Source organism: Neltuma alba, unplaced genomic scaffold (assembly GCF_004799145.2).
Source record: "Neltuma alba isolate B1F8T4 unplaced genomic scaffold, ASM479914v2 tig00012803_pilon, whole genome shotgun sequence".
NCBI lineage: Eukaryota > Viridiplantae > Streptophyta > Magnoliopsida > Fabales > Fabaceae > Neltuma > Neltuma alba.
In genome coordinates this window covers 141,768-167,482 of record NW_021637200.1, presented here as the reverse complement: position 1 = coordinate 167,482, position 25,715 = coordinate 141,768, and the positions used below count along the sequence as shown (strand labels likewise).

The 25,715-nt window shown below is 32.1% G+C and overlaps 1 protein-coding gene and 2 long non-coding RNA genes across 9 annotated transcripts; all 3 read right to left on the bottom strand.

The window, feature by feature from the left end:
• Positions 1 to 3,455: 3,455 nt before the first annotated feature.
• LOC114731092 (uncharacterized) lies at positions 3,456 to 3,774 on the bottom strand. The gene is made up of 2 exons (XR_003738886.1): positions 3,705 to 3,774; positions 3,456 to 3,575 (listed from the first exon to the last, which is right to left on the bottom strand). It is a non-coding gene; the product is annotated as an uncharacterized LOC114731092 (long non-coding RNA).
• A 38-nt stretch (positions 3,775 to 3,812) lies between these two features.
• Positions 3,813 to 8,573, bottom strand: LOC114731091 (uncharacterized). Of its 7 annotated transcripts, none has more exons than XR_003738882.1 (4): positions 7,169 to 7,667; positions 5,858 to 6,076; positions 5,240 to 5,338; positions 3,813 to 3,886 (listed from the first exon to the last, which is right to left on the bottom strand). It is a non-coding gene; the product is annotated as an uncharacterized LOC114731091 (long non-coding RNA). The 7 variants fall into 7 exon arrangements; XR_003738881.1 differs by lacking the exon at positions 3,813 to 3,886 and adding an exon at positions 8,374 to 8,573 and having other exon boundaries at positions 4,709 to 5,338; positions 7,169 to 7,525; XR_003738880.1 differs by lacking the exon at positions 3,813 to 3,886 and having other exon boundaries at positions 4,709 to 5,338; positions 7,169 to 7,525; positions 7,615 to 7,673.
• Positions 8,574 to 16,615: 8,042 nt separating this feature from the next.
• Positions 16,616 to 23,694, bottom strand: LOC114731099 (probable sulfate transporter 3.5). The gene is made up of 12 exons (XM_028918224.1): positions 23,334 to 23,694; positions 22,975 to 23,182; positions 21,909 to 22,080; positions 21,723 to 21,788; positions 20,869 to 20,982; positions 20,654 to 20,770; positions 20,367 to 20,493; positions 19,429 to 19,715; positions 18,684 to 18,874; positions 17,649 to 17,725; positions 17,392 to 17,468; positions 16,616 to 16,768 (listed from the first exon to the last, which is right to left on the bottom strand). The coding sequence occupies exons 1-12, from the start codon at positions 23,692 to 23,694 to the stop codon at positions 16,616 to 16,618; spliced, it is 1,950 nt and encodes a 649-aa protein (XP_028774057.1).
• Positions 23,695 to 25,715: the final 2,021 nt, after the last annotated feature.

Here is a 25,715-nt window from a genome sequence, read left to right as displayed (position 1 = left end):
ATGGTGTTTTAGGAAAAACATGTCACATTCTTTATAATTAACTAATTTACCTAACTTCCTTAATCTAATCAAATTAGTTAAATGAGTCTTATATTAAGGACCGGAGGAGTAAAATCTATCAAAATCACCTATTTATCATTTAAAAATATTTTTCTGTCATTTTCCTAAAAAAAGTATGAGATTATTTTCTTTCCTTCTACTTTTTCTATCTTTCTTTTATTTTAAAAATACTTCTTCAATGTATGATTTCGAAAGCGATCTAAATTTGTATTTTTGGTAGAACACAATTTTAGTTTTGGACTACTATTAATTAAATATAATTTCCCCATCTTTTAATTAATAAGAAGCGTGATTATTATTTTAAATAAACATATTTTCTTATATCAAAGTGAGGGGGCTGTATAGCTTAGCTTTCAAGAAAATTAGGAGCTGACTAAGAATATGATTCATATACTGTGGTGCGTGGGCTCTCATTGGCTCATAACTTAATGGCACTAAATGTTTCCTTTAAATTTTTTCTTTAAGCGTGAGATTGTGAGTTTAAACTTATCATATAGAGAGTATTATAGATGTTTAGATTATTTGAAAAAATAATAATAACCTCATATCCCACGAAATATAAATTCAAAGCCTGCAATTGATACGAAAATTTCGTTAATAGATAATATGTAAATATTCTTGTAAGCGTTGTCTAAGCAAGAAGACAAACCATCTATTAGAAACTTTGTTTATTCTTATAATAAGAAATATTCATGACTTTGAGAAAAGGTCAATTTTTATTTTTATTTTTTATATAGAGCATATATTGATGCATATACATGGAAAAAAGGAAGTTTCTCCCAATAATTTGTTCAATATTCTCTTCATGCAACCCACACTCTAAGGTCGTTTTCTTCTTCAAATTGTTCTTCTTATTCTTTCCTCTTTTTTTTTTTTAATTTTCTTTTAGTTGAATCTTCAAACAATTTATAATATGAACGTTTGGTCTTCAAGGTTTTGAATAATAATAATAATAATAATAATTATTCCCTTGACTTTCCGTGTGTGTTCTTCTCTTCACAAACTTATCTGAATCACCACCAAAGCCAAGGCTTCAAAATTATATACTCCTCCGGTCCTTATTATAAGACCCAATTTGACTTTTTATTTGGTCCTAATTATAAGACCCAATCCATTTTCTCTCTTATATTTTTGCATTTTTTTCCAAGATAATCCTTCTAATAATGATAGTTTTAGCCAATATACTTAATTAGCAAGGATATTTTAGGAATAATAACACTTATTTATTATAAATAACCAACTTAACTTACTTCCTTAATCTCCTCAAATAAGTCAATTGGGTCTTATAATTAGGACCGGAGGAGTACATTGCATCCAATTAATACCCAAAATTCTCAAAATAATTATATTGAAAGCAATGGTTCTCATGCCGCTGGTCTATTCCGTCCCAGAAATTTATTTACTTTAATTAATTAATATTTTTCACAGAAGCCTGCATGCCTTTAAAATAATTAGACTATTTTATATGTCGTGTGATGTGTCTCTGATCTGTCTTCCTCCTAAACCTTATGTATTGGCTCGAAAATTAATCGATAAGTTTTTATAATTTTACATTATTTTTAGGGTTCTAATAATTTTTTTAATTTTTAATTATGTTCTTATAATTTTATCTAAATTTTAATTCGATCCTTTGTAGTCCTTTGTAGTTTCAGATGACCGGTAGAAAGTGTTCGCGGCAGCACTTACAAGGAAATGGTCAACCTGAGTTGTTTCTAAGAACTACTACCTCCAGTGTCAATTATATAAATTAGTTGACTAATTTAAGAAGATTAAAAAAATAAGTTAAGTTAGTTATTTATAATAAATAAGTATAATTTTCTTAAAATATCCTCACTAATCAAGTGTATTGGTTAGAACTAATATTATTATAAAGACTATTTTGAGAAAAAATTCATAAATATGATAGATAAAATGAACCGAGATCTCATATTTAGAACCAAAACAAAAGTCAAACGATATCTTATATTAAAGATCAGTAGTAGTATTTCACAATAACACCAACAAATAGGAAATAAAAATAAAAAACTAATTAAAAATAAAGTAAAATTGGAATTACTAGTAGATTGGTTTTTCCAATTGGCTTTTTCTATGAGAAGCTACAGATGAACCAAGTGGAAAAGACAATTGTGAGAAGCTACGAGAGTCATTAATAAACTCAACCTTTTCTGGCATTTGCTTGTTTGTTTCCTGAGAAAATTGTGACTTAACAATATAAGAGATTGCTCAGGAGAACGAATGGTCACCACCACCTTATAGTTCAAACCTGAACTTTGTGGTGGATATGGCGAAAAGAATATAGTTTTGTTGATATCTCAGGAATTGTAGTTTTTTTTTTTGTGTCAAAAAATAAAAAAACTGTAAAATTAATCCATCAGAAGAGATAAGGCTTTGAAGATTGTACCCTCAAGAAAGACGAGGAAGAAACCGAAGTGAGACACATGACCAACACAGGCAAACACAAGACGCAGACGAAACTTCAAAATTTATCATAATTTGGTCAATTCTAACAATGTGTAACCATGCCAATTCATTGTGTTTGGCGCGTGGAAGATGGAGGAGATGTGATAAAAATTTTTTTTAACGAGTCCAATTTTTAAAAAAATTGGAGAAATGAGATTATAAAATTTTAATAAAGAGAAGGTATATGAGAAAAGATTAATTAAAAAAATAAAAATTTTTAACCCCACTTCTATATTTTTATTAAATCCAACTCATTAAAATTTCTCTCAGCTCCTCTCATATCAAAGAACCAGACAATGAGTTAAGATTAGGAGTTAAATTAGATTATTTTAGTATTTTCGGGGAAAAACTGTTATAACGTACATAGATATATATGAATTCCTTATAAAACCCTCTTAAAATGTCATCCATAGATCCGATTTTCCCCCCCTTATTTTGACTCACCCTAAAATTTCTCTGAAGATAAGAAATAGTTTTGGATGACAAATATAAAATAAATCGTTAGACTTTGAGTAAAACCAGTATACATATACATACAAATAAATATACTATAATATGATCTATTTAGCAAAATAACTATAGGAGTCTATGGCTGCTTCAACTCTGATATTTCCTTTCTTTATGTGTTTAAATAAGAGTTTTGATACACACACACACACATATGATTATTTGCGGGAATTTTAATTAAATTTCTTTTCAGGCTTCCACCTATTTATTTGAGGTTTAATCCCACAACCTCTCCTATTTAAGTTGAAGGCTCTTGACATTAATATGGGTAACATGCGCACACTAACCTGTGAATAACGGTGACACTATTGTCTCGTGGCTACGAATGCCTTGAGAGCCAGGGCTATATTTGTCTCTTTAAAGACAAACACAACAACATTGAATTGACAGTAAAATTTGGACAAACTAATAGACGATAGGTTTAATAAAAGGAACTAGTTCTTCACAACATGACAAATCAATATTCGAATCCTTACTGAGAGAGATATCTACATTTAATGTTTGACAGCGACTCAAACAGTACTACCTTCAACAAGAGAATACCTGTACTGAGGGGGAAAAAAATAAAATTAGTACAAGATTGAGGGTTCGGTTTAAATACTGGAAAGAAAAAAATAATGAATTATATAAAAAAAATTAAGCTTTAGGAGGCGTCCCTTGTCAAGAACTGAACTTACCCGTGTGGTGCCATGTGCTTGGTTCTAAAAACATCATTATCAGGAACCAAGTGCCCCAATAAAGATAAGATCGTGTCTTCCCTCTCTTTACAAAGCACCAACGTTTTTCCTTCCTTTGTGGCTTTGGTCTCTCTCACTTGCCAAAATCACTGCCCCATTTACTGTATCTTATTCTCTTTCTTCTGCATAATATATTAACCACTACTCTCAAATCGTATTATATACATAATTCAATTGACATTTGGTATTACTGGATTGGATTCATACACCCTCAGATCTAATTGAAAATAACTCTTTTGATATACTTTTTTTCATTGTAAAGTTCAAACAATCAATCAAGTTCTTTCCACACAACTTGACCACCGTGGGTTAAAAGTACATGATATGCAATTTAGTACCTTTTTTTTTTTTTTAATAATTTTGCTAAACACAGATATCCTCTTATTAAACATGAATATCTAACTCAGTGGGTATTCAATATGAAGTTGAAATTTTCAATTAATGATTAATTCAAAAATTGGGTTATTGATATCACCAATTAAAGTTGTACTACTCACATAACCGAACTTACTTAGTGAGATAAAGATTTGTCATTACTCCTCCGGTCCTTAATATAAGACCCATTTAACTAATTTGATTAGATTAAGGAAGTTAGGTAAGTTAGGTAATTATAAAAAATGTGACACATTTTTCCTAAAATACCATAATCATCTTTCTTAATACCCCCTATTTCTCTTCTACTTGATTATGGTTAAAGGAGTATCCATAGAGGTAATTTAGAGAAAATTAAAAAATATGATAAATGGGTCTTATATTTAGGACCAAAACCAACTCAACAATTGGGTCCTATATTTAGGACCGGAGGAGTATTAGTTATTAGTTCCCAATAAAGGCATCAAGAACTTGGAAATCAAATACTCTTCTTTTCAAGTAAGCAAGCGAAATGCTTGCCGGGGATCGAGCTTGTGACCTCCATTACAAGGAAGGAGCATGGCGCCTTTTCAGGAATAAAATTACGCTTCCTCTATCCAACAATCAACATCCAAATAGCTCAGCAGAGAAGAATTTTTGGGACACGTACAGTGTATCTGGTCTATATAATCCATGGACAATGGAAACCAACGAGGAGAAAATGCGAATTATATTATCCAATGATCAATCATTAGAGGAATATTATATATAATACATTTCAATGCACGCCGGATTGTTAATTTAATCTGGAAGATCTTCACCGAAAGAATAGAGATTCAGCAAGTAGGCGAGCAAGTTCAAAACTTAAAACTGTAGTTATCACCTGAACATGAGACCCACCAACTCCCCACTTCACCTTTGCCGCCCCCTTTTTAATGCTCTGTTCTTATCTCATGTGAAATGTAGATAGAGAAAGCAACAGAGATACATACATGGATGACACTAAAACTATATATATATATATATATATAGAGACACACACACACAAGAACACAACCACTTAACCCATGAACTTGTCGGCACGTTAGAACAAACAATATAGTAGTTGTGTTGATGAAACTAACCGTGACAAATTTGATTCGCTGCAAAACGCGTATACAGAGAAACCCCACATCCTCAGGGAATACGCAATCTTTCTTTGAATGCCAGCTCAGTTCGCATATCTGATACAAGAGGGTTAGCTTTAAGAAGGAAATATATATATATATATATATATATATATATAATACATACAAATTGCAAAGAGATGCTTGTGATTCTCTTAAATAATTAACCAGAGTTTTAGCAGTTCACAACAATTTTGCTAGTATTCTGGTCTTTTAGGTCTCCGACCACCTTTATGTTTCCCAAAAATAATGCTCTAATAAAAAGGTAACCAAATGATTGGCTATGATTGGGACATTCTTTAATGAGCATGAGCTTTGGATTGATTAAGAATGTGAAAAGGTATTTAGCTAATCACAAGAAATGGAGAGAAACGGACAAGAACATGCAAGGCAGACTATAAATTTGTAACCAACATTCTTATATTAGTGCTAAACTACCATTATTGTAAGCATAATACTATTCATTATTTTTATTTATTTTCACCACCAAAACCAACCCATAGAAAAAAAAAAAAAAAGAGGAAAGAAAAGAATGAGAAAACACAGCATTTGAGGCACCTGGTCCCCTGGGGCTACCTGTTTATGGCCCACTGCCAACCTGCAACAAGTTGTAAAGCATATTCAACGAAGAATCTGATCAACGTGTGTATATGATCTGCAAAAGCACTCCTTTTTATTTTCTCATTCAATTCTGCATGCCCTTCAGGGTCTGTAAAAGTGAAGTAGCATCACAAGAATAATTTACTCATGGAGGAGACTGAAGAGGCACTTTGGAAGGAAACAATAAAGATCACCCTGCAATTGGTAGAAAATACATGAATCAAAAGCTGGAGGCGAAAAACCAGGACTCATGCCTAGAAAAGTGCTGAGATGGCAACAACCACTTGGCAAGTTGGCATGACGTGAACAGTATCTTGCATTGTTTCAGAACTACGGAAGCATAAACTTGTCCATAGACCAGAACTTCAATGGACCAGAACCTTACCTAACAACTGGATGAGTGAATAATGTTACTGTAAAGTACGCATGATGATTGTATTTTGCAATTACAGAATCTTGGGGTTTGGGTAGCCATCGCATATAAAGTTTAATCTTTATCATTCCATTCTATATGCTGAAGAAGAAGATAGAGATGGAAAAGTAGACGGACAGAAAGGAAAGGGAGAATTTCCCAATCACGATGATCTTACTAAAGTTTTTGCAGGTGCTAAGTGCAATCTAACCATCGTTTATCATATTAACCCAAAAGGCTCCACAGAAGAGTATTCAAGCAAGATGTTCCTAAACAAGAAATGTCCACATAATTTATTATATTAAAAAAAGGAAACTTAGATATAGGTATAAGGTTTTCCTATCAAGTTTCCTTATAAAACTATGACAATGTCAGTCGTTTTTTCCTCTTCTTCATTGAAAGAATTAGTTATTAAGAAACTTTCTTCCGGTCTATTGTTATTGGAAAACCTAATGGTAAACAGTGGGAAAATTTTACCAGTAAGATTTTGTCCTCTTCTCGGTGAGTAAAGTTATGAAAAAAGATTAGAATAGAAGATTCCAGAGATTGGATACCATGTATCTGACAAATTCGTTATTGCTTCTGACTGAAGAAAAACTTGGCCTGAAGAAATTCAAGAAGATTTGTTGTTGACCTTTTCAAGTCAGCAATAAAAAATGCAGATCAAATGTTCAGCTTGAGCTATGCAAATTTAGGACAAACCATAAAATGAATCTCAATGATTCATGAGGTTGGCACTTATAAGTAACATAGTGAAGATAAGTAATTATAAAAACCATGTTCACATGAAATTGCAGGAGCTGGACATGTGTGTAACATCCATGCAATTAAAAAAGAAATGTAGCACATAACAGCTGGATCAAGCTTAATATGACCTATTGAAGTGGTGAAAGCATTGCCGTCTCAAAAGTTGGGTATGACCTTCAGAAGAATCTTCTTTCCTTCAAGCCAGCAGATTGTACCAAGCCCTGATCCATAAGAAAACTCGATGATTTGTTTTATATGTACACTCTGAATCATTATCCTAGTTGCCACTTGTTGCAATTCTGAGGATCATCAGCAAATCGATTTAGTAAAGTAACAGACTACCAATACACGTCATTGAATTGCCCTCAATCAACCATTCGTTTGCTTGCTCCTAATTTTCCTAGCACAACTGTTCCATAACTGACCAAAGATTCTGTGAAAGACAAATACGAGTCAATTTGAGTGTGAAAGGGCATGAAACTCCTCTGCATTAAATTACAATGAAACTCAGGTTTCAATTCTTGGAGTGAGAAGCAATATTTCAATGAGCGCTGCAAGAAACAAGGATCCTAACCTTCCTAATTTTGGGGTGAATGTTCAGAAGGGATGCAGTGATTTAGGACAAATCCGTTGAGGAGAAATGAACACAATGTGCAGATTTTTTTTATTTTTTACGAGATGGATTGACATAGCAGTGATTTGCCGGGGAATGTTCATGGGCTACCCACAAGAGATCTTGGTGTTTTCTTTATAAGTCTCGAGGACAATAAAAATTTAAATGGTTTTGGAAAGTTAGGGGCTAAAAGTGGAACAAATGAAAGTTAAGAGATAAAATAAAACTCCAGGCTAAGTTAAGGCATCAAATTTCACCGGAAAAATAAATATGGGATAAAAAATGTATTTGACATTTTCCCCTCAAGAAAAGGAAAAGGGACTTACAGTGCCAAACAACGCAGTTTGGCTGATAGAGTGTCAAGTATCTTGCAGAAGTAGCTGAAGTGTTTCTAAACATCTCATTCAAGGTAGCCATACAGCTAACATATGCAGAACGATAATGAATTGGTAATGGTTTGTGGAAAATGCTGGTATGCTCGAGATTAACAATAGACCAAAGCACTTAACAAAGACCTCAAAAGGTATGGCCAAGGTTGAGTCCGGCTATAGACGGGGTTATCCATTGTCTACTGGAATGACAACCAATACGAAATATAGATTTCAGAGCTATAATAAGTGAAAAAGCTATTATCTTTCAATTAGATGGTCATAAGAAGACTGATCGGGAGATTATTCTACCAAGAATAGAAACAAAAGGGGTGAGGGCAAATAAACTAACCAGTGTTCATCAATCTCAGAATTCCAACAATATCAACAGTGGCTAAGGGTGATAATGCTCTCATGCCATCGGTAGCCTTTTTTTTTTTTTTTTTTAAACTTCCATTGTTATTTATGACCAGAACACCATCAGCTGAAACAGCATTGTCCACTAGTCCACTTACGCCTTGTCTTCACTCTCATTCTCCCTATCCTCATTTATCTCTTGAGAATGTAAAGGTAGGACACATTTAGGACATTACTCATGTGAAAGAAACTAAAGCAAATCAACACTAGCGATGCTGTAAATAAAACCATTTTAGACAGCAGCATGCGGCAGACAAACATTCAATTAACAAAAAGCAAACAAAAAAAGCTTGCAGAGCAATTGGTTCAGGTGACTTAAAAGAGCTCATTCTTTCACTTCTTAATAAAAACTGTCCACAAAAATTACAAAGTATTTTCCTGAAGCTCCCGACACTATCCAAATTAAGGGAAATAAAGGTAGAAGTGGTTCAACCATACAAAACAACGCCCAGCATTTTGGAAACAGTGCATATCACAAAGGCAATGTAATAAGAAATGGCTTGGTGCTATGAAGTACTTCAACAATGATGAGGAGTTAACTCAGAAATGACCAGCTTTCTTATATAACAATCCTCAGGGATGAGAGCGGATATTAGAGGCAAGCAGAGACTATGAAATGAATCAAAGTAATTTAGAAATGATAACGGAGAATGAACCTACTTTAGAAGAGTTAATTATGTCTACTTGGCTTAAATGAGTTATTAGTTAAGCAGAATTTCATATCGAAGATGTTGTGGGCATAGTTTTTGTGGTTTCCTATTCTTGATTTTATTGTTTATTTTTAATAGGTTGTTTAACAATCTTATGTTAAATTTACTCAAACTTCAGCATTTTTAGCTTCCTACTTTAGTGGGATATGATTTCTGATTTATGTGCGTCTATCTCACAAGCGTAATTACTTCGTTGATCCATGTTCATGAGATTCGATGGGTTTTTACGTTGGCTGTCGAGGGCCTAACACAACCTTCCTCCTTTATCCGGGCTTGGGACCGGCTATACAATATAGGAGGAGGGTGGATCAGACAAGATGGAGTCCCATAAAAAGAAACAGAGAAAGACCAAGAAGAACACTTAATGAGGTCATTGAACGAGACCTCCTAGTCAACAACATATCTAAGGACTGGGTTGTTGATAGAGCACAATGGCGTCGTGTGATTCATGTAGCCGACCCCACCTAGTGGGATAAGGCTTGTTGTTGTTGTTGTATCTCACAAGCATTTGTATCTCCCATATCAGAAGCAGCACTGAAGAGGAGAGAATAACAATGCAAAGGGTCTATTTCTCTCCTCAAGGTAGAAGTGCTGCAATAATTGTCTGCGAGGGTGATAAAAATGACTGGTGATTTTGAAGAAGAATTAAAGCGGATGAAAAGTGCTCTTGCAAGGAGTTTGAAATCAAGATGTTAGGTGAACAAAGATATTTCTTTATTATAAAAGTAGGCCGTTAAGAAAGGAGAATATACACTTGATCTCTTGGAAGGGACTGGCAATGCTTTGGGTGTATGCCAACTAAAACTCCTATAGGAACTAACAACAAGCTAGCATTAAGGAAGATAGTCCTACGTTGGTATAGGAAGATTAATGGATTTGTTTAGAAGCACATCTATCATTCCCACATTTGACCAGACATCAGTTTTGTAATTAATATGGCGAGTCCATACATGAATAGACCAATTGATGGGTTTTATGTAAATAAAAATTCTTACAAATAAATTTTGTTCCTTCTGTTCCTATCTTTCAAACTCTCTACAATTAAAGTCAACTAGAAAGAAACATATCTAAGGCAAAAAGATAGTCATACAAATTTGATACAGGTCTTCAGCAGTGTGACTTACATGAAGAAGAGAAGAAATTATCTCTAATTCCTATACCACCGCTATTCATTAGTCAATACTCAATATTGTATGGCGTGGAACATGGGAAGATTAATAGGCAATCAATTGCTATATTTGAACTTCGAGAAGAATATAATGTAATAAATCATAGTCGCCAGTGACTGATAATTCGAGATATCCTCAGTCCCTGAGCAAAGGCTATCTATAGATCCATTTTGTATAGCTTCAAAACACCTATTACAGCCGTAAGTGTAACTTTAAACGAAAAGAAGGTGCCGTGGTTCAGTTGAATATAGATCCACAGTTTGTTCCCTCTCAGACCTCTCTGCAAATTTTCTCTGATGATCAGGTATTCATAGTTAGATAGATTTGAATCTACTTCAATTAGAGCGCAAATGAACAACTTAGGTAAGAATACAGATGGTTTGAAAATATTTACTCTAATTTCAAGACACTACAAAATTACCATAAACTAAAAGACAGAGAAATGATCAGCTCAATCTCATATCTCATCACCTCACCAAAACACTTAATCATAACAAGCATTTAAAAAGCCAACCAGTAACCAGCTAAAATAAACTTAAAATTCATAACTAACATCCATTTAAGCCCGCCAAAAAAAAAAAAAAAACCAGCGAAACTCATCGAAGAATTATTTGGTTCGTTCTCCAAAGCTTCCAACCAACATACGCAGAAAAAAAAAATGGAGAGAAATAAAAGAATTGATCACAAAGCAGAGCTGAGTTGAAAGTTACCATTTTAAGAGACTGGAGAGAACTTGCAGAGACACCTGTGATTGAACCAGAATAGCTGCTTGAGTGACTAGGTGAAGAAACTGCCAGCAACTATGTTGCTTTTGCTTAGCATCAGTTTTAAGGGCCGGTCGCACGACAAAGGACACTTCCGAGTAAGAGGCCCAACTGAGTAAACTTATTATTGGAGCCTCTTGAATCCTCGTCATGACGTTCGGAAGAACTAAATTTATCGCCAACCCAGGAAAATTAAAGGGAAAATGACAAATTTGTTCCAGCCTAAAAATTTATTGACAAAAAGGTTCCAAGCATTTTAGAAATACTACAATCCTCAAGGAGGAATCTTGATTTTTCTCATTTTATATGATGTTATGTTATACTACTATTTGTAAAAACCTCAAAAAATTGGAACATCAAGACCTTTCTTTCAATAAGTGTATTTTATGAGGGATCAATTTGTGATTTGCAAGAAAAATAATAGAGACCATTCAAACTTGAATTGACATGTCAATCACTACAATCATAATTATTCATATTTTTTCACTCACATTAAATAATAGGGCATTATGTTTGTGTTATAATAACTCAGTTTTCATTGAATAATCAATTTAAATGATTCATTATCCTCTTGCCTCTGCAAGTAACAATACATATAACATAATGAGCATCAAAAGATTATTGATAGTGCGAAGGGGAGGAAAAAACTCAGAATTTGATTAAAAAAAATTATTGGCACTATTCTAATAGACCCACAATAATAGCTTGAAATCAAACCATGAATTAGTTTTTTAAACCAAAGTATTAATATGAATCCACAAAAATCACACGCATAAAGATCCTACATTCTATAACCATTCTATTAGCACTCCAGCAATAATACAATAATCCCAAAAGACATAAACATGATAACAAAGCATAGTATCACAATAAAGAAAAATGTGGCACGATATCAGCATAATTATCATCAGAGGCAGTGCCATTATCAAGGGTTGCAATAATATTGCACTCCTTATGGGGGTATACTATTATTACCCTTAAGCTGTTATCTTGAAAATAATTCTCTCAAAACAACCAAAGTTCAAAACTTAAACCTTTAACATAGTTAGTCTCATTTAACAATTAGGACTAACCAGTACAAGAAGTAGAAGAAAATTTAAGTTTATTAGTGTTTCTTCAGGCCCTCATGATAACTATGTGGATTTTCAAGTGTATCATGCACTATCATTACGTTATTATTGTTCCTTATAAGAGGATTAATTATTTCAGCTGTATCATTTGACAACCATAGGGACTGATGACTTGATAATAAAATAATAGTGAGTGTGCTGATAGATATTGAAAAGTTTTGAATAATGAAAATTCCCAACAAGTAGATTCTGCTTCAAAAACTAGCAATATCTATGATTATATCTAATATATTTCCTTCCTTAAATTGAAGAATTTCAAATTCATTAATCAGCCTTTTGAGGTCAATCGTTGGACTTTGAGGTTTACCAAGTATATTGCCAAGTCACCAAGTGTAGATTAAAGATTTTTTGACATTTTTCTTAGTCTACTAAAAATAAATTAAAAAATATTCAGAAGCAATAAAAATTAAATAAATAGTATATCAAAACGTATTCTTTTTATTGCATAGCTCTTTGTTATGGTATCAGAACTTGGTATCAGAATGTATTTCATTTAATTCTTCGCACTCAAAATCAAGTTTTGATACTATAACAAAGAGTTGAGTATTAAAGGAATACCATAATATAGTATGTTATACTAAAAATATAAACAATTTTAACACAATTAATATTTTATTTGAAACCTTTTATAGGATAAGGAACTTACGCTGTAAAAGCAATCACAACCAAGGCAACTTTCATAGATAAAAAAAAATAGAGATTATTCTATTGGATTAATTACTTTAACAATAATACTAACTTACTATTGTCTCACCTATCCGCATGCTCTCTTTATTTCTCTCCCTAATTAATCCATCTGTACGTATTGTATTATTTAAAAATATATTAAATATAATTTAGTTTAAGTTTGTCCATTCAGTTACGACTAAATGTGGCATCATAGTAGAATAATATTTTTATATAGTGGATAGAGTGTTTCTTTTACCCAATTATTGGAAGGCATGTTCTTGTAGAAATGAATGTGAATGTGACTCAAATATCATATAAGAAGAAAGAAAATAATAATTATAAGAGCATGAAAATTTAGAGAGAGAGATCAGAAAATGAAGAGCTTATCAAGTAAGAGATTCAAATTACAAACATGAATAAGAAAAGTTGGGTTGTTGTAATATTGCTTGTTGACCTTTCTTTTCTTTTCCTTTCCTGTTGACTAACCCTTGGCTTAAATTTATGGTGTCTTTTCAAGCAAAATATCAATATAATATTGTGCATTTTCTATTTTTCTCATAATCCCATATGTCCATCGCCATCGTCCTATATACTTAATTAATTATATATGAAGAATTTTATCAAACAAAATTATACATGAAGAAGAGGAGGGAAGTGATTCCTTTATTAATTACTCTCTCCGATCCTATTTATAAGTTTCCAATTCGAAGAGGAGTATAGTCCATTTTATAAGTTTCAATTTGGGGTTTGTTTAAACATTTAATTCATTTTTTTCATATTTGCCCTTAATTATTTGTTCCTCTTCTTTGACATACCCTCTTCTCACATTTCCTCATATATTTTTTTCATCTTTTTGCTCATTTATTATAAGGGAATATTTGGAAACAAAATTATGATTCTAGCTTATTTATTATTTTTAACTAATTTTAACTACTTATTCATTATCCGTAAAGCAATTGTTTGGAGCTTATAATAAGAACCGAATGGAGCATTATAATATATACACCCTTTGTTTTTAATTGAAAAAAAAAGATAAAATAAAGATGCAATGTGACTCAGATTCGGGGAATTGGAATAATAGAGATAACATATCGAATTAGATGATGCCTTATCATCAACTTTGTTAATATTATATATATTTTAAATTTATAAACAATTTTAAATAATTTTTTGTAGAAAAGGAAAACTATTTTGCAAGTACCTATACTTTTTCTCAATTTTTATTTCGGTATCTATACTTTTTTTTTCCCTTTTATAAAATCCTTCAAGTTTCTCCCATTAATATACCCGTTAATATCTACAGTTTCAAGAAATACATTGAAGGGCCAACAAATGGATAGATGCCGTTAAAGTCTATCCTAGAATCTTTGACAGAATCAGTGCAACCTGTGCAAGGAGCTCCTCAATGGAATTAGAGTGACCTGGGTGAGGAGATCGTCCACAGAATCAAAGCAACCTGGGTGAGGAGGCCTTCGGCGAATTTCATGTTTTGCTTTGAGGGTCGACTTCTACCACCCGTTACTTCTCCGGCAACCGCAACTGCTCTGTGATTTGCTTCTTCTTTCACTAGAACATGCTTTCAATTCGAAGAGGCAAGATTTAGTTGTGATTTGGAGTTCAATCCAAAGACTGACCCGATTATGCTCTGCTTCTTTTTAGCGCCTTCTCCTTATGGTTCCACATGCAGCTCAAGACGTAAGGCATCATCTACAACTATCTTGAAGATACTTTCCATTTTAGTAATTATGGGTCATTCTACTTCTTTCTAGTGTTCTAGCTTTTCCTTTCATTCTAGCCATATTGACGTTTGCTGTCACCATAAAATATGCATTTTCTCCATAATTGTAGCTTAGCGATGGTCTTCATCTATTAAATTCAATAATTTAATTTATAGCTTTTCATTGAAAATGTGACGTAGAGTCAGAGATTTCATGTGTGATTCTAAATATTTCTTTAGGAAAAAAAATTATGGAAATAGTCTGGTTGTCAAGCTTCAGGTGTTTTTTTTGGCAAGAATGGTGGAAATGTCACTGAATTAGTCATTAGAGTAGTATTTCACACAGTTGCTGTTCTTGGTTGTTAATAGTTCTTTCAATGCAATTTAACATTTTTGAAAACAAATTCAAAACTTTTTAAGCTTACTTAGGAATCAGACCTCATCACAGGAAACAGGTATAGTTGTTTTCTCTAATGTGTTTGTCAAGAGCAAGAAATTGTTAAGCACTTAGAATTCTTGGAGTAGCAGTCTCATATTGGCCTTCTAACCTATGCTGACTATTATATCTGCTTTTCCTTTTGGTACAGGATTTGACTTCAGAGACCATGTGAGAATCCAATACACAAATATGAAGCAATTGAGACATCATTATACTTTGGGCTGAACAATAGGGAAAACCCGAGATTCTCACTGAGGTCGCTCATATTTTAATATTCTTCTGGTCCTTAATATAAGACCTATTTAACTAATTTGATTGGATTAATAAGGTTAGATAAGTTAGTTAATTATAAGAAATATGATATGTTTTTTTTTAATCTTTCTTAATATCCTCCCTCCCTCTTCTACTTGATTATGGTTGAGGGAGTATCTATAGGGGTAATTTAGAAAAAATTGATAAATATGAAAAATAGGTCTTATATTTTTAAGAGTAAAATCAACTCAACAATTAGGTCTTATATTAAGAACCGAGGAGTATTACTCAATATACGTTCAAGTTGTTATGAAAAAATAGGTCTTATATTTAAGAGTAAAATCAATCAACAATTAGGTCTTATATTAAGAACCGGAGGAGTATTACTCAATATACGGTCAAGTTGTTATAAAATTAAAATATAATAAATAAACAGAAAAAAATTAAGATTTTGAGCTGCACAATTGAAATGCTTCATCAACTCATTGTACTGTTGAGCTGAACATACAAGTTTTAGTTGACTACATTATGCGTTGCGTGTTACCATTTCTTCCCGTTTTTTTTTTTTTTTTTTTTCCTTTTTGCAATTTCCAATTTCAGCTTAATTTCATTTCACGTTTTAGGTCTTATATTAAGAACGGAGGAGTATTACTCAATATACGTTCAAGTTGTTATAAAATTAAAATATAATAAATAAACAGAAAAAAATTAAGATTTTGAGCTGCACAATTGAAATGCTTCATCAACTCATTGTACTGTTGAGCTGAACATACAAGTTTTAGTTGACTACATTATGCGTTGCGTGTTACCATTTCTTCCCTTTTTTTTTTTTTCCTTTTGCAATTTCCAATTTCAGCTTAATTTCATTTCACGTTAATGATATCTTATAATAACATGTTAACTCTATTTATTTTTGTAATACTTACGTATCAATGTTAAACGAAATTCTTTCTAGTGATTAGAGGAATAATAGAGATAAGTATATATGATCACAACTTAAATTGACAAGTAAATCACTCTGATTGGTTTTACATTGTTGAACTGACAATAGTAAACTAATTTATGTCCAAAAACTCCAAAATCTAGTTTTCCCCAAAATACTTTATTCACCCCCTTTAGCTCTCTTATTCACACGCAAACCAAAATTAAGGCATTGAGTTTAAGAAGAGATCACAAGCTTAATTACAACAACGTCACTTTGATTTGTTCATAGATATAATAAGATGGCTAGTTTCGGTATTGCATTAATTGGCCGGCTTTAGTGATTTTGACAATCAAAATATAATGCCAAACACACAACAATTTCCTGATGATGTGATAATATTCCTCAAGGATTTGCTTTGGATGCACTAAGCTGAAACTGACAAGCCGCCACGGCATCATCCACACTAAAAAAGAAGGACTTTTTCCCAACCACATCTACAAACTTTGATGTTATTAGCTTCTCCATGACTTCCTTCCTTGGGTTCACTATTGACAACTGTATAATTCAACCAACAAAATTATGTCGATTATTATATAAATAAACATTTCTTTTATCATTGGCATCAATATCATGTGGTATTACAGCTCAACTCTAACCAGCCAGTTAGATCGGTGAACCGGCAGATCAGTCTCCTAGCTAGTTTGGTTAACAGTTTGGATAGATTAACTGGATTGTATTTTACATTTTTTTTTCCCTTCTCCTTATTGACCAAAAAACGACATCGTTTTGAGTTTAACAGAATAGCAGTTCATTAGACTTATGCTTTAATAACTCTGTTTTGTCAATGTGTGGTTTATGCATAGATGTACCATTTACTTGCTGAATTAATGTCTTTTTTATTTAAATATTACATTTTTCATGATTATTATATATGAATACTTTTGTATATTTTAATCACATTGTACTATTTTAATTATAATTGGGTTTACCTTGATTTAATCATGATTAGACCGTTTACTCTTAAACTACTATCTTGTTCGGTTTAATGGCTGATTTTTGTATACACAATGAAAAGTTATCCAAAGCCATATTATTCACAAAAACTTAAATACTACTGCTTCAACTTTGGGTTTCATGCAACATAGGAACTCGATGCAAGGCAATAACTGATGACGTACCTGCTTTCCATTTTTCTCCAGGACTTTACGTATCTCATATATTCCTCTAATAGCAGTTACATCAATGGAGGTCACGCCTGTCCATTTGTATAAATAACGTTATATATTTGGTTACGTGCATTTAAATATACATGTGGCGAGGAAATAAAGCATTTATTTTCCTATATATATATATATGCATCACAGTATATTGAAAGAATAACAAGTATAAACAATATGCAAAAGAAAAATAATCATTAAAAACGTAAAATACGTACTTGACAAATCGAGTATGATCTGCTCTACAGTATTCCCAGTACAAGAACTCTCCTCGCTTTGAATATACCTCAGGATCCTATATATTCCATAGTTTTTATAAATGTATAAAAAAGGATGTTAATTGCTTGGATCATATATAATCATCACACATATGTCTAGAACTATAAATTTGAATGCGATTTTAGTATTTACACGATGAAAAGTTTTTTGTTGGGGCTAAACAAAAAGAGACAATATTAATCCTAAAGTCCGAAAGCATATAGAATTCAACCGATATTTACATGAAAATTTAAGTTTACAAAAGAAGACATGGCAAGTCATACATAAGACAATAAATTTTAAAATTTTGAATCATTTACATTCATATCTTTCAAGAGATCGACACCACACAAAAAAAAAAATTTGTACATTTAAAGTCATTTATCATCCCCCACCATATAAGTGGATTGAGAAGATGTGTAAATACATAACTTCACCAAAGGAAAGTTATTGGCTTTCATGGTTAATATGGAATTGGGATAAAATATACTCCATCTGATCCCAAATGGAGAAGCTAAGTAATTTATTTGCAAAAATAAAAATTTAATTAGTTTAAATTAGTTATTATTTGTATAATAAATACCCCATTTAATTATTTGCATTTGAGACCACTCGGACAAAAACTGCCATTTAACATATGCAATCAATATGGATTTTAAAAAATATATATAAAATTGACCAAAAAAAATGAATTGATATATTACATTTAGAATCAAAGTTAGTAAACTTCAACTAACTTTTATATCTAGGACTGAAGGGAGTACAACCTATTTCAGAAAAACGCAATGTTGAATAATTGAATATTCCTACTTTTGATGAAAACTGGATTGGCTAGTTTGCATCGAAGGAACCCAAGTATCTCTTTTCATTTCATTAAATTTATTTTTATGAGATAGATGCAGAGAGAAGGGGGGATAAGTAATATACTAAGATTGAAAAAGAAGCAAGATAAGCAGTAATTATAAACGAAGTTGGAGGATGAAAAATGAAGTGACCTGTCTTTGACGTAGGAAGAGTTAGCGAAGTAGATAGGAGAACCAACTTGAATGATTAGAATGCCTGGGAATATGGTTGAAATTGGATACTGCTCGACGTCTCTGTACAGAGACGAGTTTGGGATCTTTCCAAGCTTGCATGAGGCTGGTCTAGCCACGTACAACAGTGCCCTCAACACACCAAGTCCAATCTTCACAACACACATCCATATATGATTCATCACTTACATAACATAAATTTAATCATATCATATCATGCAACAATATGTAGGTTTTTATATTAGTTTACTTTGTTGTCCTCACAGTTTGATGCAATTTTGATTTTGATTCATGTAGTTTCAAATGGGGTTCTTATAGTGTCATGAAGACTTAGTCTCAATTTAAGTATAGGGACCAAAACCAACAATTTAAAGCTGCAGATGCCAAAACCAAAACTTGATCTAACTATAAAGACTAACAATGATATTACCCCTTTATTTGCACCTTAATTACGGGTAAACATATAATAAAAGTTTAGTTTTCTAAAGTGTAAAAGTATTTTTTTTGGGAAAATTAATGGTGGTTCTAAGAAAAGAATGTAATTACTAAAAAAAAATACTATAACAAGTTTCAGTACAGAAAATGACAATACATAGGATTTATACTGCTCACTTGAAATTTTTGTGTGTGATTATATTCTTTATTTGGGACTTCTTCGGTGGCTTTAATGTAGTAAGAATTGATTGAGAGGAGGAGAGGGACTTACAGATAAGAAGAGGCCAACGTCCATGCTGATGAAGGTGACACCTAAGAAGCAAGACATGCAAACGAGGAAGTCAAACTTGTCGACCTTATAGAGATGGATGGCTTCTTCATAATTGATGAGTCCCAACATGGCTGATATGATGATGGCTGACAGTGCCACCAGAGGAGTGTGTCCAAACAAAGGAGCTAAAAATAGGAGCGTCATCGCCATTAACACTGCTTGCACTGCGTTTGACATCGGCGTCTTTGCCCCTGAGTTGTAATTCACCGCACTCTTCGAAAATGGCCCTTCCCAAAAGGAGAAACAAAAGATATATAATAACCTTTATTGATCAACAAATCAAATGGAAAAAAAAAATTTATAGTATACGAAATAAGTATATAAGAAAAGTTTTGTCTCGACTTATATGAAAGTATTGTTTTTTTTTCAAATCAACAAATCAAACGACAATAATAACTCTCTTAAAGATAATTACCAAACCCGATGAAATGGTTTGATTAACTTTCTAAAACACAGTACACGAGGTAAGCATGTTTATATAAGAGAAGTTTTGTCTTAGCTTGTGTTAAAGTATTTTTTTAATTGATTTTAGGAGGTATCCAAACTCCCCCGTAACCTATGTTAACTGCTGGTCTAACCAACTAATCAATTCATTGTGATCTATTCATCAACTAATTATGATTTTCAAATTAACATCACATTATATCTCCCACAGCAAATATACGTGTGTTGGAAAATGCTTATATCAAATTTTTTATATTCATTATGTCAAATTTTCTAATCACACACGGTCACATGTCCATGATAATATTTTAAAATAAGACATACGAATGTATGTAATCGGAGAACTTAATATACTATATATATACATACATACATATATATGTATATGTATAAACTTGATCTAAGCATTGTATTGCATTTATATAAATACATACCACTGGTCAAGTAGCATGAAGTGAAAGAGCCGAGAAGGTTCATAAGACCAAATGCGACCATTTCCTTGTTCCCATCATGAGGGGTATTTTCTGCCACGGCGAAACTTCTTCCTATTGCTATACCTTCCTGCATGTAAATAAGGAAAATAATATAAAATAATATAGATATATATATAAAACAGAAGAAATAAATAAATATAATCTGATTGGCCAAAAAAAAAAATATAATCGGAAATAATTATGTGTTGCTGCTGATTAGAAGGAAAAAAAATTAATTAACTTCTTACCGCTAATGACAAAACGCCAGTGATAATGCCGGCTTTTAGGACTGCTGGTAAATATTTAGGATCGAAGTTTAGTAAGCTGATGGATATAGGATTTAAGCCTCGATCTAGGTGACCCACCTGAGGTAAATTAAAATATATAACTTATGTGAGAATAAATAATAATCAAAGAAATTAAATACAGGCAAGTAATTAAAATTAATCAATAATTGACTCACAATTTGAATTCCATGATGGTGGCCCTTGACAAGGTAGGTAAATATAGCTCCAACGATCACTGTTGTTATTGGAGCTATAGCTGCCACCCAAAACAGCTTCTGATTTCTCTTCTTCTGCAAAATACCAATAATGAATTAACGAGATTAAGCAAAAATTAATCATTTTTGCCAAAAAAATTATCTTTTAATCTTTCTAGAAGTTCAGTTTGATAAATTTTCATTCAATCTCCGTGAACGTTGTCCTACTCTTACTGATTTAATTAATAAATGTTAAGCAAATTCAATCACCGCGGGGGAAACTGAAAGAAAACAAAAACACTAATTTTTTTTATGTTTAATATAAAACATAGTTGATTAATTCAGCGAAATGAAGAAAGTTAAACAAATTACATTAAAGTATTATATGTATTTTTTTAAACTAATTTATTTGACTTACAAATTGATATATAATGTGTGACCACATATAAGTATTCTAGAGAAACCAAAAAACACACCAGAGGTAGTGTATATACATATGTACTCACTCCTATCCTAATATAGGCATCTTTTAAAAGAAACTTTTGGTGTATAATTTAAGTCATTTGGCAGGTTATTAATGAACCTTTTCCAAATATTACCCCTATTACAATTTAATAGGTGAAGACTTGAGGGCTAATGTGGTATTTCACTATGCTCTTAAATACAGGGCAAAATTGGAAAAATATTTTATTTTTAGATAAAGTTAATGAATTAATTACCCCTCTTAATTTTGATGATATAATTAAAAGTGACTTATAAGTATAAATAAAAAGGAGTATGCTGAGAATATAACTCAATAATACTAGTATAATAAGACAAAGGAATCAACCTCTTACCAAGTACTTAGTGAACATCAAGAAGGCAACGAAGATGACGCCCATGACTGTGGTCTCCCATCTTATCTATATATCTCAACATAATACATTATTTTAAAAAGCGTCTTAATTAGCTCAATTAATTTGTTTCCTAACAAGAACAATAAAAATTAATAATATAGGATGGGAGCAGGGATATAGAGGAACCTCATGTCTATTGGCGACGATGGCCTTGAGCACAGAGATAAGGCTGGTGTGACTAGAGAAATGTTTCATACCAAATATGCCCTTCAGCTGTTGCAGACACAGAATTACCGCTGTGCCCCCCATGAAGCCTGTTATGGTCGAATGCGATAAGAAATCCACCAATATCCCTAACCTGTAATTACCCAACATTATTATTATTTTAACTAAATAAAACGAAATGAGGACTTCTCTAGATCTCCAGTAAGTCCAAGTGATGAGAGATGAAAATATAAGTTTACTGGGAGTGGCAAAAACGATTAAATTTCTACAAATGCACAGTGATCCGTGCTCATTTGAAAAAAGGGATACTAATCTTAATCCCGATCATCCATATTTATTTTAGATCATATAAATTCCATTTAATTTTTATATTTTAAATAATTTTTTAAAAATTTAGATACATAATTTCAAATAAAATTATTCTTATAACTAATAAATTTATTATAAAAAATTGTGACTAAAAAAATCTAAATTCTAGACCATGAAATTTTGATTATGGCAATCCTGTGATGAAAATTAATTGAGGACTCATCTCTCACTATACTTGTCATTTATTAAGATCATTCATTGCATCTGATGCCAAATAAAAGATCGCATCAAGTAGTTTATATAGAAATATAGATATACAACGATTACCATGCATGCACAGAGAAAAAGGATGAAGATATTTAATTCGTATGAAGTATTAAAATTTATATTAAAATTTATATCATATTTGTTACAAAAAAAATTAAATCATATTTATTTACTTGCTTGGTTCGAGTTTTGGACGAACTTATATTAGAATTTGAATAGTGAAAATAAAAAACTGTTTAATAAAACTTGTTTTTATGTCAATTTCAAATTCATAAACTTGTCAATATGTTATATTAGATCCTGGATATCTAGTTTCTGCAATATCTTGCATCCGAGGATAACTGCTAACTTCGAACAAAGTGATGATAATTTCATATATACACATATATATATATAATCATCATGCATAATTTATAAAAATACGTGGTGTTCATACCATGTTGATTCTCACCTGAGAATACCTAAAGCAGCCTGAAATGCTCCGGTGATGAAGGTGGTGGTGAAAATCAAATGCACATACAGAACAGGGTCGTTCTCCGGCATCGCCACGCTCGACACCGTTTGGTATAACAGTAAGGACGCCGCCGCTATCGTTCCCACCGCCATCTGCCTCGAACTTCCGAATATCGCATACACCAGTGGAGGAACAAAACTACTATCTGCAGACACAAACATTCTCAATTATTCACCTAAGAAAGCAACAAGGAGAATATCGGCGATCAGAAAACGGAACTTACAGAGGCCAATGATGGGATTATTCACCTAAGAAAGCAAGAAGAAGAAGATCGGAGATCGGAAAACGGAACTTACAGAGGCCAATGATGGGAGGAATTTCGGCGAGTTTAGCGTAACTAATGCCTTGAGGGATGGCGAGGCTGGTGATGGTGAGGCCGGCGACGAGGTCCGACCAGAACAACCGGAGATTGTAAGTGGAAAGCCATTCGAACATTGGGACGAAGTACTGTACTCCTTTCACAATTCTATCTCTCCTCGTCTCTCCGTTCTTGAACTGCCTGAAAGGGTCGTCTGGGAACAGCGTTTCTTTCATTGCCGACTTCAGTTTCGTTGCAAACCCCCTCGGCGCCGCGAAGTTCACCGAGTGTCGACCGTCGATTTCGGTAATGGAGGCGCCGCCGTTGGGGCTCATGGAAATGCTACTGATCGGACTCATGACGTCGCCGGCCAGAAGAGCTAGCTCACAGGCGAAGAGAAACTTGACAAAAACACTGACTTGATAAATTAAAACATCGCTGCATTGAGAACTGGATTTTGTCTGCGGCCAACCTGGCGTTTATATAGCCACTTTAATGAACTGTTTAAAAAGAAAAAAGAAAAGAAATCACGAAGAACTAATTATTTGGCTAAAAATGTAAATCTACCTATAAAATATAATTTGAGGATGCGCACCTAATATGATAATGTTCACTGGGATATAAAATACGAACAAAAATTTTAAAAGAGTCAAAAATAGAATAACCATTAAGTAAGCAATTGTCCGTGAATTTTTAAAACATAAACGGATGTAAGGCCATCATTAAAAAGTAACTGATGTCGTAGTTGTTTTATGCCATTTGAAAATTTTCAAGGACACTTATGTAAATATTTCATAAATAAATTTATGCCTTAATCTTTTAGTTAAATAATTTTTATATTCGCGTTTCACTTACATTTCATCGGGAAAAGAAACTTTTTGTTATTTGTTTTGGTTAAATTTCTGAAGCATTGGCCTTTATTTACATTTTGTCCAGATGTCCACTCTCATCGTCTGTGCTAATATTAAGGAAGTTTCAAGTTGGTAATTTTATTATTAAATTAAAAAATAAAAGCTAACATAAGTTATTCAAATGAAAATTTGAGATTTTCTCAAACTAACTAGGAGTTGGTGAATGGGGGAATGGTAAATAGGATTTGTTTTGCAGTATTGTCCTCGTTGCTTACGCTGTATTTGGATGCGTAGTTAAATGCAAAAGCGAACGCCCGCCGGCCAATGAGCCAAGCACGTTTTAGTTCAACATGAGAGGAGACTAGTCAACAAGTATCAATAATTCAATATCAACACACAACATAGGATGTCTAAATATATGAAAAAAATCATTTTATTTATTACTTATAAAATCATGTAATTTAGTTTAAAATTTATTAAAGATGCATAAAAATTTTAGTTAATTATTATTAATATTATTTATTGATCAAAACTTGATTAGTAAGATTATTTGCTGTTCCGTCTTTAAAATTAAAACCTAATTTAATGCATCAAATTTTCTAGTCTAAATATATATGTTTAGAGATTTATCTGGGGCCTTTGTTGACACCACAATTTTTTTCGATTATGATAAAATGTAGACTTTAAATATGTTGAAGGTTGTGAGTTAAAATAACTGAAAGTTATGAGACAACTGAATATGAGTTGCTAATGGATACATAATGATTCAGTTTTATCTAGCATATACAATTTATTTTCATTCAATAAAAATTTGAGAGGTTAAAACGAGATTTTTTTTACTAATTAATTTAAAGAGAATAATTAATAAACTTTTCGACATTTGTTTAATTCCAAAAGTGTAATTTTTTAATTTTTTGTTTTTCTTTTTGGAGCCAACCAGCATTGGCCGACTGCAGCCTTTTGGTCTGCAAAGTTCAACACAGATACGCATCTTTCACTTGCCCTTTGATTCTTGAACACGTCACAGCCTACCTCTTTGAAATCGAACTGGCTTGGCATCTAAAAATTAAAATAAATATAAAAATTACATTTTTATATGAAATGATTTTTATAGAATAATAAAAGCGTACTAAATATTCTATATTTAAAATGCAACACATTTTAATCTGTGTGAAACAAAATGAATTTTATCACCAAGATGGTTCCTCCCTTAACTGGTCTTTCTATGTATTTCATTCCAATAAAAATGTTAGTTTCATTAGAACAAATTAGGATTTTACTTGCAGTACCGTCTTAAGTGCATGTCACTTATATAATCTAAAATTTATAAGATACCCCTCTTTTTATAAATTATTCACAACGGTCTGCTTTCTTTAATTTTTTTTATAAAATATGAATCTATAAAATTAAAAAACATAAAAAATTTCATTATTCATAATTTAAATTTATCATTTGTCTTTTATCATAAAAAGACTCTAAAGTTTGAAACTATCAATTGAAATTTTATTTTTATTTTTTTATATCCTATT